General features: G+C 38.8%; 2 protein-coding genes and 1 non-coding gene across 14 annotated transcripts in view; 2 read left to right on the plus strand and 1 right to left on the minus strand.

The window, feature by feature from the left end:
- The window catches only part of Ro60 (Ro60, Y RNA binding protein), a 32115-nt gene extending 23676 nt beyond the window's left edge, over nucleotides 1-8439 (minus strand). For both annotated transcript variants that reach the window (XM_015491675.2, XM_048809806.1), the window contains exon 1: nucleotides 8305-8439. The gene's annotated coding sequence lies outside the window, so the exon portion shown is untranslated. The remainder of the gene's footprint in view (nucleotides 1-8304) is intronic.
- A 24-nt stretch (nucleotides 8440-8463) lies between these two features.
- Uchl5 (ubiquitin C-terminal hydrolase L5) overlaps nucleotides 8464-19416 on the plus strand; it is a 43768-nt gene continuing 32815 nt past the window's right edge. For 3 of the 11 annotated variants that reach the window (XR_007349945.1, XM_048809810.1, XM_048809809.1), the window contains exons 1-3: nucleotides 8667-8879; nucleotides 16445-16508; nucleotides 18467-18572. Coding sequence is in view for 7 of the 11 variants with exons in the window: in XM_048809810.1 (XP_048665767.1) it covers nucleotides 8804-8879; nucleotides 16445-16508; nucleotides 18467-18572 (246 nt within the window). In the remaining 4 variants the exon portion in view is untranslated. The other 8 variants (XM_048809807.1, XM_048809808.1, XR_007349946.1 and 5 more) reach the window with 6 other exon arrangements.
- On the plus strand, nucleotides 10219-10350 carry LOC125618783. The gene has a single exon (XR_007350168.1). It is a non-coding gene; the product is annotated as a small nucleolar RNA U109 (small nucleolar RNA).

The raw sequence follows: 19416 nt of genomic DNA on the forward strand, positions 1-19416 counted from the left end.
CTTTTTAATTTGCCTTTCAATCCAAAAAACTTTAAGAAGACTAACAGCCTTCTCAAACACTGATAACTTAATTGACAATTCCAGTAGATCTTTACAATGCATTTGTTAATACTGATCTCTCATACATACACACACACACACACACACACACACACACACACATTTTGGTACTGGGAATTGAACTCAGGGACACTCAACTACTGAGCCACATCCCCAGCCCTATTTTGTAGACAGGGTCTCACTGAGTTGCTAAGCGCCTCACTGTTGCTGAGGCTGGCTTTGAACTTGGGATCCTCCTGACTCACCTTGGGATTACAGGTGTGCACCACCACTCCTGGTTTTTAAACATATTTAATATTAAGTATTCAGGTATCATTTGTAGAACAAGCAGCAAAATAAACATTTAAGTCAAAAAAGGATGTCTATAAAAGAGGTAATCTCTAAAATATAACCCTTATAGTCATTACTATAAATTTAAATAAAAATTATGGGAGGCCATAGTCTTGTTCTGAGCACCTAGGTTTTAATAGATCAGAACAAAACAAAATGGAGTCATTCATGCTAAATACCACATAATCAAACTGAAAATTTAAAGAAGCCGATAGATCTCAAAACAGACAAAATTTTCCCGAAAACAGGAGATTCTAGTTCATCTGAATCAGCAAGGTAGTATCTCTTTAACCCTTACAAAAAAGCAATCTGAAGTAACCTGACGTTTACCAGTGTATGGTTTACATATGACATGTCCCCCCCAGGGATAATGTATCAAAAATGTAAGAATATTTAGAGGTGAAATGATTCATTTATGAAAGTCTTAACCTAATCAACGCATTAATTCCCTAATAGGAATTAACTGGGTGGTAACTCTAGGCAGGTGGGTGTGGCCAGAGGACATAGGTCATTGGGAGCATACCTTTAGGGTATATATTTTGTTCTGGTAAGCAGAGGTCTCTGCTTGCTGTGCAACCGTCTGAGCTGCTTTTCTCCACCACATCCTTCTGCCATGATGTTCTGCCTCACTCCAGGCCCAGAGGTAATGAGTTGGCTGTCTATGGACTGAGACCTCTGAAACTGTGAGGGCCAAATAAATTTTTCTTTCTATAAATGTTCTTGTCAGATCTTTTGGTCACAGCAGGGAAAAACAACCAGGTGCAGTGGTGAACACCTGCAATGTCAGCAACTCAGGAGCCTCAGGCAGGAGGACCACAAATTCAAAACCAGCCTTAGCAACTTAATGAGTCTCTGTCTCAAAAAAGGACTGGGGGGCTGGGGATGTGGCATGCGTGCGGCCGGGGTTCGATCCTCAGCACCACATAAAACAAAGATGTTGTGTCCGCCGAAAACGAAAAATAAATAAATAAATAAATAAATATTTAAAAAAAAAAAAAAAAGGACTGGGGATGTGACTCAGTGGTGTTAAGTACCTCTGGGTTCAATCCCTGGTACCAAAAGAACCCCCTCCCCCAAACAAACAAGAAAAAGCCTCTCCACTATTGTGTTAATGCCTAGTGGGACCAATCTATTTTGTAGAATAAGGTGTTGTCCAATTCTAGAATTAGTCCGACTATTTTATGCTTTGAACATAGCCTTTGCTGCTCTGCCAGTGCAATTTATTTTAAAACAGACAAGTTTCTTTCTCTTCCTCTTCCCTTTCCTAATCACAGGGGAAATAGGGTCATCTTTCTCCCCCATCGTAGTCAGAGAACTAAACAACTCAGACTTCAGGGATGGCACCAGAAGATCTCAGTAACAACCATCTCCCAAATTAACAAGTGAATTACAACTCCTGACAAGAGATCACAAGAAATGTAGCCTTTGAATCACCTCTTTTAACACCCTCCCCCTCCCCAGGATGGGCAGAATTACAGCCTCTGGGACTGGAGTCCTCTGTTTCTCCTTTGCTAGCAAAGCAATAAAACTTTATTTTCTCTTTTCTCAAAACCGTGTCCTTGTTACTGGACTGGGGACAAGAACTGAGCTTTCAGTAACAGAATTATAAATAAAGGACAATTAGGATCCTTAAATTTGTTGTAATTTTGTCTCTGGACATAAGAAAGTTAGTACTTATTCACAGCTTTATCAATAGACTCTTCCTTTTGTATATTACACTGACAACCACAAAAACAAATCTTTTCAGCATTTCTTCAGCAGAAACTGCTTAGCTTTCTATATGCTCGTGCGACCATAGTTTCCAGGATGCACCATAGAACAGTGGAACAGATCATTAACAACCAAGGCACCTTATTCTCTACTTGCTTATGTAAACTTATCAGGGTCAAATTTTTAAAGTGAAGATGGAAAAAAGTGTGGCAGCATGTCTCCAAGCTACTCTCCTTCTTGTCAGTGATTACTAATAGCCAAATTAACTTTAAAATTGGCCAGGTAATGTTAAGGATGGCCTTAGGCCTGACCCTAAGCAACTCCATTTTAAAACTCCAGTTTGAAACCTGCAGTCTCACCAGGCATGCCTAAAGGAGCCCTCCAGTATGGCCCTCAGGAACAAACAAGTCACTTCTCCCCACCCTGACAAACTCAGAGTAAAGGCTCTGGCATGTAGTCCTCCCATAAGGGGGAAAGGCAAAAAAATCAGGGTGAAGATCACCAGACCATATACTTTAACCCCAGGGTAAATGACCTCACTGAGAGACCTGTGGCAATTGATAGGGATTAAAAGGGTGGTCAAAAGCTTCAAAATTTAGTATAAATGAAGGAGCAAATGAATAGCCATTCAGCCAGCCAACACTGATGCTCTCATGTTGGAGAGCCTAATGAGGACCTGAATTGACACCCCAACCCTTTTCATCAGCCTGATCCTCTGCCAGTCTCAAACTCAACAGCAGCCTCTTTTTTTTTTTTTTTTTAATATTTATTTTTTAGCTTTTCGGCGGACACATCTTTGTTTGTATGTGGTGCTGAGGATCGAACCCGGGCCGCACGCATGCCAGACGAGCGCGCTACCGCTTGAGCCACATCCTCAGCAACAGCAGCCTCTTAACTCTGGTGAGAAAAGGACTTCTCCTCAGCCAGCAGTCAGCTCCACCCCAGAAGCCTGCCTTGGTTCCTGATCTGATCACCACGGTCTGAATGAGTGTGCATCTGCTGGACTTAAAGCCAAAAGGCTTGAGACTTTTGATCTGAGACTTAGCATGCAGAGGGAATGTCTATCATGAGCCTGTCATGATTAAGTGTGCCTGCAGTGCTTAGAATTAATCTAGAATTGTTTGCTGTGAACTGATTATGTCTATTGCAGTGCCTAGCATTAAGGATTGTAATTTTCTTGATTAAGAACCTACAGAGGGCCAGGGATATCACTCAGATGATAGAGTGCTTGTCTTGCATGCACAAGGCCCTGGGTTCAATCCCCAGCACCACAAACAAACAAGATCCTACAGAATGAAACTGTATTGAGTGATTTGAGTGAATAAAGCATTGACAAAGGCAGAAGCGTCTGGAAATTCTTTATCTCTCCCCCTCCACTGGGTTAAGTTGCACCTTTTGCCATGGAGCAGTAATATGACACTGTGGTATAATACAGAACATCTGGTCTTTGTACTTGGTTCCTGGTAGTCTCTCAAAAACCCCTGGAATTTCCTGAGTGTAGGAGTCTTTGTTATACTAACAAAGTGACTCACTGTGGGCTCTAAAGTTGTACCCTTTATAATAAAACTGCACTCCTAAGTCTATCACTGTTGAGTAAATTACATGAGTCATTCTAATGAATTAATCTTGAAAGTTTTGTGGAAACCTTGAATTTGTAGTTGGCAGGGTAAAAGTGTGGGTAGCTGGGGAATCCACCTGCAACTGGTATCTCAATCAAGGGAGGTTTTAAGGACTTTGCCTTTTTACTTGTGGAATGTGATACTAATTCCAGGTAGTTAGTATCAGAATTGAACTGAACTGTAGAAGAAGGTGTCAAGAGAATTGGTATTAGAATACAGAACCAAAGGCACAAGTGACAAAACAAAAAAACAAACAAACAAACAAAAAAAACAACCAAACTGGACTTTATCAAAATTTAAAACTCACGTTTCAAGGGACACTACAAAGAAAACAATACAATAACCCATGGAACAGAGAAAGTATTTGCTAATCATAGGTATATATAGAATATATAAATAACACAATTGTAACTCAATTAAACAGGCAAAGGTTTTGGACAGTTATTTCTCCAAAGATATGTAAATGGTCAAAGAATCTGAACATATAATTCTCCAAATATATCCAAAGAACAAAGATACATGATGAAGATCATCAATCATCAGTATACGTAAATCAAAACCACAATGATAAGCTGACGTGTATAATCCCAGGCACTCAGGAAGCTGAGACAGGAGGATCAATGCCAGCCTCAGCAAAAGCAAGGCGCTAAGCAACTCAATGAGACCCTGTCTCTATATAAAATACAAAATAGGGCTGGGGATGTGTGTAGCTCAGTGGTTGAATGCCCTGGTTCAATCCCTGGTAACCCCCACCTCCATTAAAAAAAAAAAAAAAACACAAAACAAAACAAAAAAAACAACAAACCAACCCACAATGATAGGCTGGGGGTATAGCTCATATAGCACTTATCTAGCATTAGTAAGGCCCTGGGACTGATTGTCAGCACTGCAAAAGAAAACCACATCGAGGTACCACTTCATATCCACTAGGATGGCTATCTTCAAAAGGACAATATTTTAAGTGTTGGTAAAAATTTAGAAATTGAAACCCTCTTATGCCATTAGTTGGAATATAAATCATGCAGGCACATTTTTTTTTTTTTTAATTTTAAAGTCTGGTAACTAAAAAAAAAAATCTGGTAGTTCCTCAAAAGTTTATATATGGTTTCCATATAACCAAGAGATTCAAGAGAAATGAAAATGTGTGTCCCTTCAAAAACTTGTAGACAAATGTTTTTATCAACATCATGTAATAGTCAAAACCCAGAAACAAACCAAATCATGACCAACTGAGAAAAGATTAAAACAGTGGTATATCCATACAATGGACTATTATTTTGCAATTAAAAAGGGATTTAATACTGATATATGCTAAAACTTGAACAAAGCTTGAAAACATGTTACTTGAATAAAGCCAGTTTCAAAAGGCTGTGTGTTCCATTTATATGAGACTGAATAAGCAAATTCATAGATTAAAAAAAAATACATTAATAGTTACCAGAAGCTAGGGGCAGGGAGAACTGGGGGAGTGACTGTTAACAGAGGAATTTCTATTGAGGTGTTGGAAATGTTTTGAAATAAGATATTGGTGATGGTTGCATAATTCTGTGAATATATTAAAAACCATCACTGCACTGGATACTTTAAAATAATGTAATTCATGACTTGGGGATTATATCCTAAATCTTTTTATTAGGAAAATAGAAATTAAAAATTGGCTAGGTGAAATGTATGGCAAAGTTATCGAACTATCAAAGTGGAAAGCAGCAGAAAAATCATTATGCAAAAGTGATATTTAGCCTTATACTTCTTGTATTTGACTTTAGAAAGCAATATGAGATACATACAGACATACACAGCAATTTAATTTCTTCTTTCTTATGCTATCATCATCTCCTTCACAAAGGCTTAAGTTCCATTGCCAGTGGTTTAGAATGCAGTAGGTCAGGGAGTGAGGTCAGAGACTAGTCAGGAGTTAATCTACTTCTGAGGTGTTGTAAATCCAAATTAACAGCAGAAATATAGTTATTCTTTGGTCTGTCCTAATCTCTTATACCCACCATTCTGAAGGATCTAAAACAGCTGAAGTTATTAAACCTCTAAAAAATTAAAATCTTGGGGAGAAGTTAAATCACAATTCTATTAAAAGTATGATCACATTTTAAATCAATTACGGATGTCTTATATTCTGGCTATTTCTGTCTTGATTTAACTTAGAATGCAGAATAAATGCTAGTAGAACACACTATGTAATAGCATTTCCTCCCACTTCGTTCATTAGAAATACAATACACATAGCGTCTTTTACCAGTAACTAATTAAAAATCACAATTTTTTTCTTGAGTTTAATAGTCAAATATCTTTCCAATCTCTCTCTCTCTTTTTTTTTTGGTACTGGGGAGTAAATCCAGGGGTGCTTAACCCTTGAACCACAACTCCAGCCCTTTTTTGTATTTATTTAGAGACAAGGTCTCACTGAGTTACTTAAAGCCTTGTTAAATTGCTGAGGCTGGCTTTGACCTTGCGATTGGATCCTCCTGCTTCAGCCTCCTGAGCCACGGGAGGTGAATGTCTCCTAATCTGTTACTTAAAAATGCTAACTTTCACACCAAGAAGTCAAACAAATTTACAGTTTATTCCTTTTAAAATGTAGTTAAGACTGACATTTGTAAGTGTAATCATTGAAAAATAAAACATATATATAAATACACACACATACACTATGAAAACTAGGACCACATATTCAAATGCCTCTACCATACAGACAGGAAACGGAAATAAGTGGATCAAATCAAGGGTAATGCAATAGGAACTGGTAAGGAATTGCAGCAAATGTGTCATCATTGTAGTCTAAACAAAGAAGCCAACTGGTTGCCAGATCTCATTTTTCTCCAGATTTAGAAATACGGCTTTTTATGTGAACTCTCAGTATTAAATGTCAACACAACTGAAGAAATCATTATAGGTATGGTTCATAAGGAAATAAGGCTAGACTTATGAGACTCAAAATTTTCCAAATAAATATCTCAAGTGCAGATTTTGAATACACTAACTTGTGGGTAGTGTCTAGGGAGCAAATTCCGGCTTCAAAAAAGTATTTGTCAATAATACATCATACAGCAGGGTAATGTGGCAAACGCCTGTAATCTCAGCAGCTCTGGAAGCTGAGGCAGGAGGATCATGAGTTCAAAGCCAGACTCAGCAATGGCAAGGCACTAAGCAACTCATTGAGATGCTGTCTCTAAGTAAAATACAAATAGGGCTGGATGTGGCTCAGTGGTCCACAGCATACACGCGCGCGCTCACACACACACACACACACACACACACACACCCCAACCAAAACAAACAAACCATAGACTTTGGCTTCTGCTCCATAATACATTCAAGCTTGTTTTAATACAAAAGCTGTTCTTTCTTTCTGTAAAATTTATCATGTGTTTTGCAGCTTCACACAAAATCTGTAGCACAATCCTCCCTAACTCAAGGGTTTGAGAAGGAAGGAGTCGAGAGTTCTATCCACTAAAGCACCCTCCCCTCCAAGCCAAAGGCCTGTCTTGGGAAATGCTTTTAAGGAATGATGCACACACATATTCAAGACTTTAATACTATAGTACCCTGTAAGAACCTGATGAATGAGGGTGATTCAGTTAAAGTAGCCATTTTTTTTTTGTTCCATTCTTCTAGTTTTAGAATCATCCCAAATGTTTTAGATTAATATGCTATATGTTTTAAAACATAATTTTCCTTAGAGGCATCGCATTCCCTTGCACCAGTCTATCATCCCCATGAGCTTTTAGAAGAGATGTCTCTCCTCTCCCCCGTTATTTGTTAGTGGGAGGTTCTAATATCAGAAATATTCAAAGTCAAATTGGTAGGTAACAGGTTTTATTTAAAGCCAGCTTTGAAAGAAGCACAAGAAAATTTGTTTTAAAAGTTCTATTTTTCCCAGTCCCTGAAGGTGAGCAGAACTTTCGGAGGGAGGCAGGGAAGAAGAGAGTGCGAAATAAGACAAAAGGCAGGAAACGTACATATGCAAATTTAGTTAGCATGTGTTATACCATGTGAGGAGGGGGCAATTTTTGCTCTCAGCTTCTTTGGCGCCGGCAAAAAAGGGTTGGGGTTTCAGTCCTTCAGTTTCCTTTCTGAGCATGAGAAAGTTTGGTCTTAATTCATAGGGGGACACCCCCCCCCAAAAAAAAAAATTCAGTGTTTCATTTTCTCTAAGATAAATTCGCCTTCTGTCTTCCAACAAAGCGCCTTCTTCCAAAATCCAGAATCCAAGACAACGCCTCTGCGCGCAGAAGCCGCGGGAGGAGGAGAAAGAGGAGGAGTGAAGCCGGACGTCTAGACGCCGGCCTGCGGAGCTAAGCGTGTAGAGACTCGAGCAATCCCGGATTCGGAAAAAGACCCGCCCTTCGGAGAGTCCAGGCCGAGCCCAAAGAGAACGCTCCAGAGCGATGCTGGTTCACTACCCAGAGTGTGTAGGGCGCGGAAGCAGGGAGGGAGAGAACGATGGTTGGCGAAGTGTCTGCCCCGGCCTCTGCAGCTAGGATGGAGGACCGGTCAGACCCTGCGCGTCCCAGGGTCGCTCAGACCGCACAAAGGGCCTTCAGCTGCCAGCCCCCGCCCGCAATTTCCTTACCTGTGCCTGGCGGCCGACCCTCGGGACCCACAGGGCCGCCAGAAGAAGCCCTGCGTAGCACTGAGAAAAAACCAAAAGCAGCACAAGGACTGGCAGCCACAGCCGGACAAACACCGCTGGGACTTCTACGTTCGCTTCTCCGGAGCGAGCCCCGCCCCTCTTCTCCTGCACCGCCCTCCCTTCAGACGGCGAGGATCCCGGATGTTACCTCCTCCGGCGCTCTGTATCTCCGCCCTTTCTCCTCAGGTTCCCGCCCCTTTCGAACGCACAGCTGGTTCCCGCGAGGCCCAGAGTTTCGATGTCTCCTGGGTGGCTAGAGCGTCTTCTTGCGCTGGGTCGCGCTGCAGGTGACGGCGCCCGGAGGCTGTCGGGAAGTAGGCGGGGTGACGTGTGGTTGACGAGCTCGGCGGCGGGTTTGCTGAGATCTGTGGCCGGCGGCAGCTGGTTCGGGGGGCTGCCGAGAACGCGAGGTGGAGCGGGGCGGTGTGTGGCCGGGGCCATGGCGGGCAATGCCGGGGAGTGGTGCCTCATGGAAAGCGACCCCGGGGTCTTCACCGAGCTCATTAAAGGATTCGGTGAGAACCAATGGGACCGTCCTGGGCCGGGGGGTCACGGGAGGAGGCCCAAGCTGGGCATGGAGTGGACACCTGCGGCCACCGCCGCCCCGCTTCTGAACAGAAATGACTTCAGGAACCTGGAGTCTGGGAGGGGGAATCTAGGGCTTATGCTGCCTCGTCCGTCAGGGGCAGTCGCGTTTCCACAGTCATCTTGAGAGCCACACCACGAGGGCAAGGATCGTGCCTATGTTGTGCACTGCTGTATGCTCAGGAATCGGTAGGGCCTTCCCGCCCCAATTCTTTATGCACCTGTCCTTCCCTTTCCACTGTTTTCTCTGCAGAGCCTCCCTGTCCCAGGGCAGTGTGGTCAGGTGCATCACTTAGGCCATCAGCCCTATCGAAGAAGCCAGTCCGGGGTGTGTCTTCAGGGTGGTGTCCGAGGCCCAGGCCGCTCAGGAACTCGAGATTCTAGTTACTCAAAGCAGAACACCTTAGCTCTTCCACACACGCCGACTGGGTGGGCCTGACAGACTACTTCTCTGGTTCTTTTGCTCCCTGGGCATTTTTGGCTTCCGGTGAAGTGAGCTTTCTTGATGTAGTACTCTACATTAGAGGCCACATGCTTTCTTCATAATTTCTTTCTAGCTTTATTCATTTTCTTCCATACTACTCAGTACATACTTCCATACTTTTTATCCTTCCCTCTCAATTGTTCCCATCCTCTTTTTTGGGAAAATAAGTTCATATTTGTTACATTTCCTCAAGTATTATTTAGAACCATTATGTTAAAACTTGTATTCAGGACAGAAATTAAATGTCAATGTAGTACATAGCTGAATATTTGGAATATCATTTTTCTAGAACATGTTCAACTATTATATCTCAGGCACACTGGTAAGGATTATGGTGTCTTAATTGCTATGCCAGGAATATTCACAAATTAAGAACACAGGTCATGAAGAGCATGGACAGAAGAGAAGCATAAACTGATGGTGTTATTTGTATATAGATTAGGGAACAGCTAGCAAAGTGACTAAAATATGATGTAATGGTCAGGGAAAGTATTTGAATCTGAAGCTGATCAGGTAAACTGAGGCTTGTGTGCCATATGGTACAATCTGGTTGCCCTATAGTCACTGGGGACTTACTGTCAAAGATCCTTGAATGAAGTTCAAATATATTCAAATGAAATTATTTTTATAATTAAGGTTTACTCTGCTTGTGGAGTGCAGAGCAAATTAGAATGAAGTGAGAGAAGGTCAATTTGAGGTGATTGGCTTGACCATTGACTTCAGATGAAAAAGTAGTGAGATAGGAGAACATAGATTCAATAATTTTGCTGTGTTTAGATCACTAGTTGCATGTGGAAATGCCTTCTCCTCTTTGTGGAGCAGGAGTACATCCATTACATGCTACATTAAAAAAAGGAATTCTCAGGGCTGCCAACCTTAAAGTACAGGTTGAGTGGTAGTATATTTCTCCTACATGAAAAGAAAAAATCAGCTTTGGGCGCTGGTGGAGACGATTACAAAAAAGCAGACATGAAGGACATGAAAACGAGATCAGTTTTGGACATAACACTGATGTGTGCAAGTGTAGCCATAAAGTTTACCTTCAAAAGCTTAACTGTTGTGACATGTTAAAGTTGACTTTCAGAAATATGGTGCTAGGTAATTTTATTTTAAAATCAATTCAGTCCATCATCAGCTATTGTTTCAATTTCATATGTGCAAAAAGCTTGGAATTTGAAAATGATTTAAATAAAGTCATGTATCAGAGAGTGATATATAAATCCACTTTTATAAGCACACATGAAAAAAATAACTGTTGATGGACTGGCTCCATTAGCAAAAGAACTTTACAAAAAAATTAGATACTTCAAAGAAAAAAATCCAATTTTTCCAATCATTTTCATTTTTTTCCCATTCAATTCATCAATTAAAAAAACTTTGGTGGAGCATAGTGGCGCATTCCTGTAAACCTAGTGACTTGGGAGGCTGAGGAGGGATAATCTCAAGTTCAAAGCCAGCCTTAGCAACTTAGCAAGGCACTTAGCAACTTAGTGAGGCCCTGTCTCAAAATAAAAATTTAAAAGAATTGGGAATGTAGCTCAGTGGTAAAGCACCCCTGGATTCAATTCCCAGTACCAAAAAACCCCTCTAAGCTTTTGGAATTTAACTGTTTTGAAAGTGAAACATATGACTATATTATGAATGCTATTGCAAATTCATTTTGAAAGTTCATCATTAGAGAGGAAATTATTTGTGGAAGCAGTGAATATATAAATATAAATTTTAGTGAAATGTAGTATCATAGTAAAACAAAGATTTTATTTTAACTAAGACATAAGTATAAAGAATTGCAAATTAAAAAAAAAAAAATGTAGCCAGGCTTGGTGACCTGTAATCCCAGTGGTTTGGGAGGCTGAGACAGGAGGATCGTGAGTTCAGAAAGCAAGGCTCTAAGCAACTCAGACCCTGTCTCTAAATAAAATATAAAATGCAAAATAGGGCTGGGGATGTGACTCAGTGGTCAATTGCTCCAAGTTCAATCCCCAGTACCCCACACCCCATACCCCCCCAAAATGGAAAAATAATACCAAAATCATTCTATGAGGGCAGATATTACCTTGCCCAAACCAGACTATAGGAAAAGGAAACTGTAAACCTGTATCCATAGTCAACATAAATGTAAAGATTTCAAACAAAACAGGAGAAACCCATTGAGAATTGTTTCCCACCAAAATTTATAATTCCTTTCTACCCCAAATCAGCATTCCTTCAGACACTTAGATTAGTGTAACCTGACCAGCATGGTCAATACCAAATCTGTTAATATCTTGTAGTATGTACAAGAGACAAATTTTGTGTTGGCCTTTCCGTTTGGTTCAGAATATTAACCCAGGTATAGCAGGGTGTATTAGTGATTTTTTTTTCACCCCAGTTTGGCATGACAGAGCAATTCTGGAGTAATTTCATCATTAATAACAGCTGATCTATTCATTAATGCAGATCCAAATGACCTTTGAGTCTAAGATGGTATTTTATTAAGAGGAAAGCTTATCATAATCACTTCTTTTTTGGGTACAGGGGATTGAACCAGGGACACTTTAGCACTGAGCTATATCCCCCAGTCCTTTTATTTATTTAATTTTATTTTTTAAAAATATATTTTTTAGTTGTAGCTGGACATAGTACCTTTATTTTATTTACTTATTATTTTTATGTGTGCTGAGGATTGAAGCCAGGGCCTTGCAACATAGTAGGTGAATGCTCTGCTGCTGAGCCACAACCCCAGCCCCATATTTATTTAATTGAGACATGGTCTCACTAAGTTGTAAGGCTGCCTGCCCATGATCCTCCTGCCTCAGCCTCCTAAGTTCTGGGATTGCGGGCATGTGCCACCACACCCCGCGTATTTCCTAAGGTGTATTTCATTTTGTTTTGAATAGAGGCAAATTAAGATCTGGATTTCACACAAGAAATAAAAAGTATATAGTCTTGGAGGTTCACAAGTGTTGATTATAGTTGTTGGGCCCCCCCCAAATGGTATCAGTTCAGTTGAGTGTCTCATTTTGTTTTGAGGATAGAAGCAAATTAAGATCTGGATTTCACACAAGAAGTAAAAAGTATAGTGTCTTGGAGGTTCACAAGTGTTGATTATAATTGTTGCCCCCCCCCCCCCAATGGGACCAGTTCAGTAGGGTATCTCCAATTTAGGGAAATACCTAATTCAGTTCAAATTATTTTCTAGCCTTGTTTTTATAGAGGTTGCTTGAGACTGTTAATCAGTTTTTCCTATTTGGTCATATCACCAGCCAAATGGCATTTATCTGCACCATGGGACAACTGAGAAATGGGTTGTGGAAAACATCTGGGGATATTCTTTGTTGGGGATGTAGAGGCTGTGACCATCCTTACTACTTTCGGTAGTCTTGGTAAGGTTAGGGGGATCAAAAATTATCAAAACTGTTGGAAGATAGCATACCTAGCAGTTGATTAAATTTAAGGCTCTGGTGACAGTTTGGGAGAGCTTCCTGCCGCCCCCCCCCCCCCCCCATATTTTCTTTGTGAAGAAGCTTCCAGACTCATTTTTAATTTTTAAAATTGTATTTGTTTATTTTTTCATGTAGTGCTGAGGATTGAACCCAGTGCCTCTCATGAGCTAGGCGAGTGCTTTACTACTGAGCCACAACCCCAGCCCTCCAGATTTATTTTTAAGAAAACTTTTTTAAAAAATATTTTTTTAGTTGTCGATGGACCCTTATTTTATTTATTTATATATGTTGCTGAGAATTGACCCAGTGCCTCACTCATGCTAGGCAAGTGCTCTACCACTGAGCTACAACCCCAGTCCAAGGAAACTATTTTTTTTTTTTTTTAATTTTTTTATATTTATTTTTTAGTATTTGGCGGACACAACATCTTTGTCTGTATGTGGTGCTGAGGATCGAACCCGGGCCGCACGCATGCCAGGCGAGCGCGCTACCGCTTGAGCCACATCCCCAGCCCCAAGGAAACTATTTTTGAAATTAGTTTTAGAATAGAACTGTTTATTAGACCACCAGTATTATCATACAGATGTGTTATTCAGTATATAAATATTTCAAAACTTGTACCATTTTAATTCAGTAACCCCTTTCACTTCGGAATACTGACAAAACATAAATCATCCTATTTAAGACCCAGTTTATATAATGAAAGTTTTTTTAAAATCAGTGCTTATAGTAATGCTCATTCCTACCTCTGAACTTCTAGACCATGCCCTGTGTACCTTTCATATCTAATATATGCATGCTGTATTGTCCTTGTTTACTAGATTTGTGAGGTTTTTAAGTATTGTTGACAGTAATTTATTAACTTCTGTCCTTGCCATGGCCTAGTATTGTGCTTGGCACACCAAAGATGTTTGGTAAATGCCAATATTTCACTAACTTAAAAAAACCAAAAAAACAAAAAACTTCCTCTCCTCCCTAACTTTTTATTTAATATATAATATTAGGGGGTTTGCATTAAGTTGCTGTGTTTAGTGTTTTATAACCTTAATACCTCACAAGAATTTTGTATATTAGATGAAGCAGGTAATATCCTTGTTTTATATGTGTATTGAGGAAAAAAATTATGTTTTTGCTCAAGGTTAAGAATTTTAGGGCAGTGCTGGGATTAGGACTCAGATCTCTGAAATCATTGCTTATTCTATTTCCATGTTGTATTAGATATTAAATATATGTGTAAGGAGGTAGATGCTAACATTTGAATACTGTGTTTTCCTTACACTTATTTGTGTTTGACATAAAATTATTTAAGCATTGTCACAATTTGAAATTCCACTTGTGTAGAATATTTTGGAGTACTTTGATTCAGTGTTTTTTTTCTTTTTTATTGTGGTATGATAATAATATACAGTGTTTTAATGTTTGGTCTTTCTTTTTACAATCGATTTCTGATTGCAGTAACCAGTGTTAATAATTGCACAGTGTCCTCTTCCCTCATTGATACTTGTACAGAAATTCAAGTTTATGAGATTCCCCCCTCTCACTTGATTATATGTGAATATCTATCACTCTCAATCTGTTGGTACACATCTAGATTTCTTCCAGTTCTTTTCCACTGTAATCTACGTAGTAACTTTTCTAGTACATACTTATTTAATACTAGAGTGAATACTTAATAAATATTTGTCGAACAGAGTTAACTGAAGCACAGAATTAGGGATACCCAAAGTCACATTGTTGGTTGGCCTAACAATTTTTTTAGCCATTTTTTTTTATAGGTGGTCTAAAGGCTTCTTCAGCTCTCAGTTGAAAATAATCTGAAATAGTACAAAGTGCCCAGATTTTTATAAGGGTTTTGATTAGTTTCCTGGTATATACTAGCCATAGTGAATTTAAGCAAACCACTTTACATCCACAAAGCATCATTCATTAAATTCTTGCCTTTCCACAGAATAAACTCAGGTCACTAACTTGCCCCAGAAGTATACAAGTATTCAAAGAGGTTTCTTTCCAAGGGAGAGAGGGGAGTCTGGCCTTTCAAAGATTAGAGAAAACGTATTAACACACTTTACACATAGGAGATACTGGTAAATAGAGTTGTTTTTCTGTATTGTGGTAATTATGCTAGCTAATATTAGACTATACTAGGCACTATGTTAAATATATCTCATGCTTTCTGTCATTTATTCCTCACAGCAAATCTGTGAGTATGGGAAATGGAGAGGTTAAATAGTCACATACCCAGTAAACGAAGCAGAAATAATTCAGTCTAGCAATTTGAAGACCCAAGTGTTCATATATGATTACTATGATACTTGCTGTTACAGTAGTGTTTCTCAACTTTGATTGGCACTATTTACATATTGGGCTAGATAATTCTTTTATTATTATTATTATTATTATTTTTAATGAGACTGGGTCTTGCTATATTGACCAAGCTGGGCTTAAGCCATCTTCCTCCCTCAGCCTGCCTCAGCTTCCCCAGTAGCTGGGATATGCAGCCAGATAATGTTTGTCAGAGCTTTCCTGTACAATGTAATATGTTTATAGGCATTTCTCATTTCTACCCACTAGATGCCAGTAGTGATCTCCCCCCATTCTCTGCCCCATGACAATAGTGACAAAAAAAAAAAAAAAAAAACAACAAGAATTAAACATCAGGATACTGACNGTAATGGCAGATAGCTGGGATCAGGCTGCAAAATTAGAAACACTTCGTTTAGTTTAGATGACTGGTGGAAAGCCAAATTCCAGAATGATGCACTGCCTGGGGCTGGAATGTCTTTGCAGACACAACAGAGAGGAGACCAAACAGAAAGATGGCCTGAGAACCCTGAATATCTGAGTATCTGGAGGTGAGGATAGGTAGAATATGAGACCCAGGAAACAGGAATGAGACAACAGGGGAAGATGTGTGAAGACTCCAAAGGCTACCTCATCCACATCAGAGTTCAGCTGAGAGCCAGGCCTTCCCACTGCTGTTTTATTTCTTGTCTCTTTTTCAACAGAAAAAATGCACATGTAGTTCGCTCAGTGAATTTCTAACAATCTTTCCCAAAAAAAAAAAAAAAACAACTCTAGGCATTGCTAGATGTTCTCTGGGGGTCAAAATCACCCTGGTTGAAAATCATTGTCCTAGAAAAAATGTATGTTTGAACAGGGGTGGGAGTGACTTTGAAATAGTTGAAAGTATATAATTGGAGTTTAGGAAAAAGATCAGAACTATAGGTGTGGTTTGAAAGTCATTTAAGTGGTAGCTATTTACTTTGCCAGAAGGAAAAAGTGTACAGTTTGGTAGGGAGGAAGGGCTAAAGACAGAGAAGGGGGGACTTAACAGATGAAGAAGAGCCAAAGATTGAGAGATAGAAGGAACAGTTGTAGGGTGCTGATGTAATGAAAATTAAACTCTTGAAACTTTTAAAAATATATAATATTTTTATTTTATCATTTTAATTAATACATCACGTTTTACCATTTTAATTTGTCCATGTCCTATTGAACCCAAGTATACCTTTCTTTTAGTTAATATTTAGTGATGAAGGAGAAATGAGTTATTTTGTTTTCTAAACAAAATAATTTCTTATTTCAGGTTGCCGAGGGGCCCAAGTAGAAGAAATATGGAGTTTAGAGCCTGAAAATTTTGAAAAATTAAAGTAAGTAAAGTTTTAGTTGTGTTAAACGAGCCAGGCATGGTAACACGTGCCTGTAATCCCAACAGCTTGGGAAGCTGAGGCAGTAGGATTGCAAATTTGAGGCCCACCTGGACAACTTAGTGAGACCCTGTCTCAAAATTAAAAGAGCAGGGTATGTCTGTCTATGGTAGAGTGCTCCTGGATTTAGTCCCTATTCTCTTAACAAACAAAACAAAATAGCAAGACCCTGTCTCACAATGAAAGGGGCTTGGGCTGGGAATATAGTACAGTTGATAGAGTGCTTGCCTCGCATGCACAAGGCCCTGGGTTTGATCCCTAGCACCACCAAAAAAACCAAAAAGTTAAAAAAAAAAAAAAAAAGATAAAAAGAGCTGGGCATGTCCTTCACTGGTAAAGTACTGCTGGGTTCAATCCCCAGTACAAAAACAAAAAGAAAAAAAAGTAATATATCTATACTTAAATCTTTTGAGGTTACTAAGATTTATCCATTTATTTTATTTGAATTACCCTAGGCTGAGTACATTATCTCCTTTAAGTCTTTTCAATCCTGGGAGATAGGTATTATTCTAGTTTTATAGAACCCGAGGCTCATACAGAGTCACTTATAAGGGATTCGGTCCCAAGATTATAATTCTGTATCCATGAAGTACTGATTGGTAGGTTTTTCACAAAATTCACTTGTAGACTGTAGTGTTAGAACATGGAATATTTTATCATAAAAGCATGACTAATAGGTCATTATACAAAAGCATATTTAATAGATAACATTAGTTGTAATTCAGAATTTGCCTATACATTGTCATCTTGCTTCTTGGGAAACTTAAAAGTTCAAGGTTTCAGTATAGATGCCAGAAAGAATTTTCCCCTTACCCAATCTCTGTGATTAGAGTTCCTCTTGGAGCCTGTCCTTACCCTTTACCTTGGTACCCTCAATCATTGACCCTGTATCTGCAAATGGAAGACCACAGGAGTTTTCTTTTTTCTTTTTTTTCAAATTTCTTTTAGACATTGATGGACCTTTATTTTTATTCATTTTATTTATATGTGGTGCTAAGGATCGAACTCAGTGCCTCACACATGCTAGGCAAGCATTCTACCACTGAGCCACAACCCCAGCCCAGGAGTTTTCTTTATTAAGAGGGTTCTTAAACTCTTGAAATGGGGACAAGGAAGAGACTTTTAAAAAGGAAAGTGGGGACTTAGGGATGTGGCTACTATTTTTAATAGTAAGAAGAAGATGGTTTTCTTCTCCTACCTACCTTACTCTTATCCACAAAAATAGCAACCATTTTAGATGAAATAAGAGATCAGTTGTGACTGAGATCAGGGAAGATTAACTAAAGATGCATCATTTTAATTCTCTTTAAAATGGGGAAAGATTTTTGATGAGAATGCCACTGTGAAAAAGTGGAGAAAATCCTAAAGTGGTGATTTAATGTTTTGTGCTCATCAGTGATTCTGTTAGGAATGTGAATGACTTCATTATGTATTGAGATGATGGCAGCCATTCATACTGTAGTAGGTTTATCGTGAATCTAATAATGTAGGTGACTTCTTAATATATGTGCTATCAGCTGTTTATCTGTAAACATTCTGTAGCAACTTTATTCATATATGTTAGAATTCAGTCAAGTTTAATAGCTTTTAGTTTTGCTATGTTCTTAATTTTCTATTTTTAAATGAATTGATATAAAGTATCAGTGAATAGTCCATAGATTTGAGAATAAACCTTTTATTATAATTCTGTGTTATCCTATGTAAGTTTTAGTTTTATTAGGCTCTGAGGCAACATTCAAAGCTATGAATGGCAGTAGCAATCTTAAAAATTTCTCATATTTACTTAACAGTTTACTTAATTAGCTTTGTATTTGTTAAATAGCTGATTATAATTTAACATATTAACAGTGTTATAAAAGAGTCAGAGTTTGGTGTCACTAATTTATTTTTTTATTTTGTAGGCCAGTTCATGGCTTAATTTTTCTTTTCAAGTGGCAGCCAGGAGAAGAACCAGCAGGCTCTGTTGTTCAGGATTCCAGACTTGACACAATATTTTTTGCAAAGCAGGTATGGTTCTTTGATACTCTGAAAGGTCTCAAGAACCAAGGGAGTCTGGTCTGTCTGTGTGCTTCTTGTGTAGCAATCCTCAAACTTTTTGTCTCAGGGCTCCTTTGCATACCTAAAAATTATTGCCCCAAAGAGTTTTTTTTTTTTTTTTTCAATGGGATTGTCTGTTCGTTATTTATCCATATTAGACATTAAAACTGAAACACTTAAAATATTTGTCAATTCATTTTAAAATAACTGTGATAAAGTCATTACATGCTCATATAAATAACTTTTTTTTTTTTTTTTTTTTTTTTGTGGTGCTAGGGATTGAATCCTGGGCCTTGCATATGCTAGGTTAACATTCTATCACTAAGCTATATTCCCCACCCAAAATAATGTATTTCTAATGAAAAATAACTGTATTTAACAAAACAGAAAAGTTGATGAGAAGATTGTTGAAAATATTTCCAAATCTCTTTAATGTCTGGCTTAATAGAACCCTTAAAAATAAGTTTTTGTGTGAAATTTTTCCTTTGTTATGCTAATATGCTTTGGATTATTTTGTCCTTCAAGTGGATTTTTTTTTTCTCAAGTCCCTAAAAAGTACTTTATTTATTTATTTATTTTTAATTTTTTATTGTGGGTTGTTCAAAACATTACAAATTTCTTGACATATCATATTCGACACTTTGATTCAAGTGGGTTATGAACTCCCACCTTCACCCCATACACAGATTGCAGAATCACATCAGTTACACATCCGTTGATTTACAAATTGCCATCCTAGTGTCAGTTGTGCTCCGCTGCCTTTCCCATCCTCTACCCTCCCCCGCTCCCCCACTCTCCCTCCCCTCCCTCCTCC

Source organism: Marmota marmota, unplaced genomic scaffold (assembly GCF_001458135.2).
Source record: "Marmota marmota marmota unplaced genomic scaffold, marMar, whole genome shotgun sequence".
Lineage (NCBI taxonomy): Eukaryota > Metazoa > Chordata > Mammalia > Rodentia > Sciuridae > Marmota > Marmota marmota.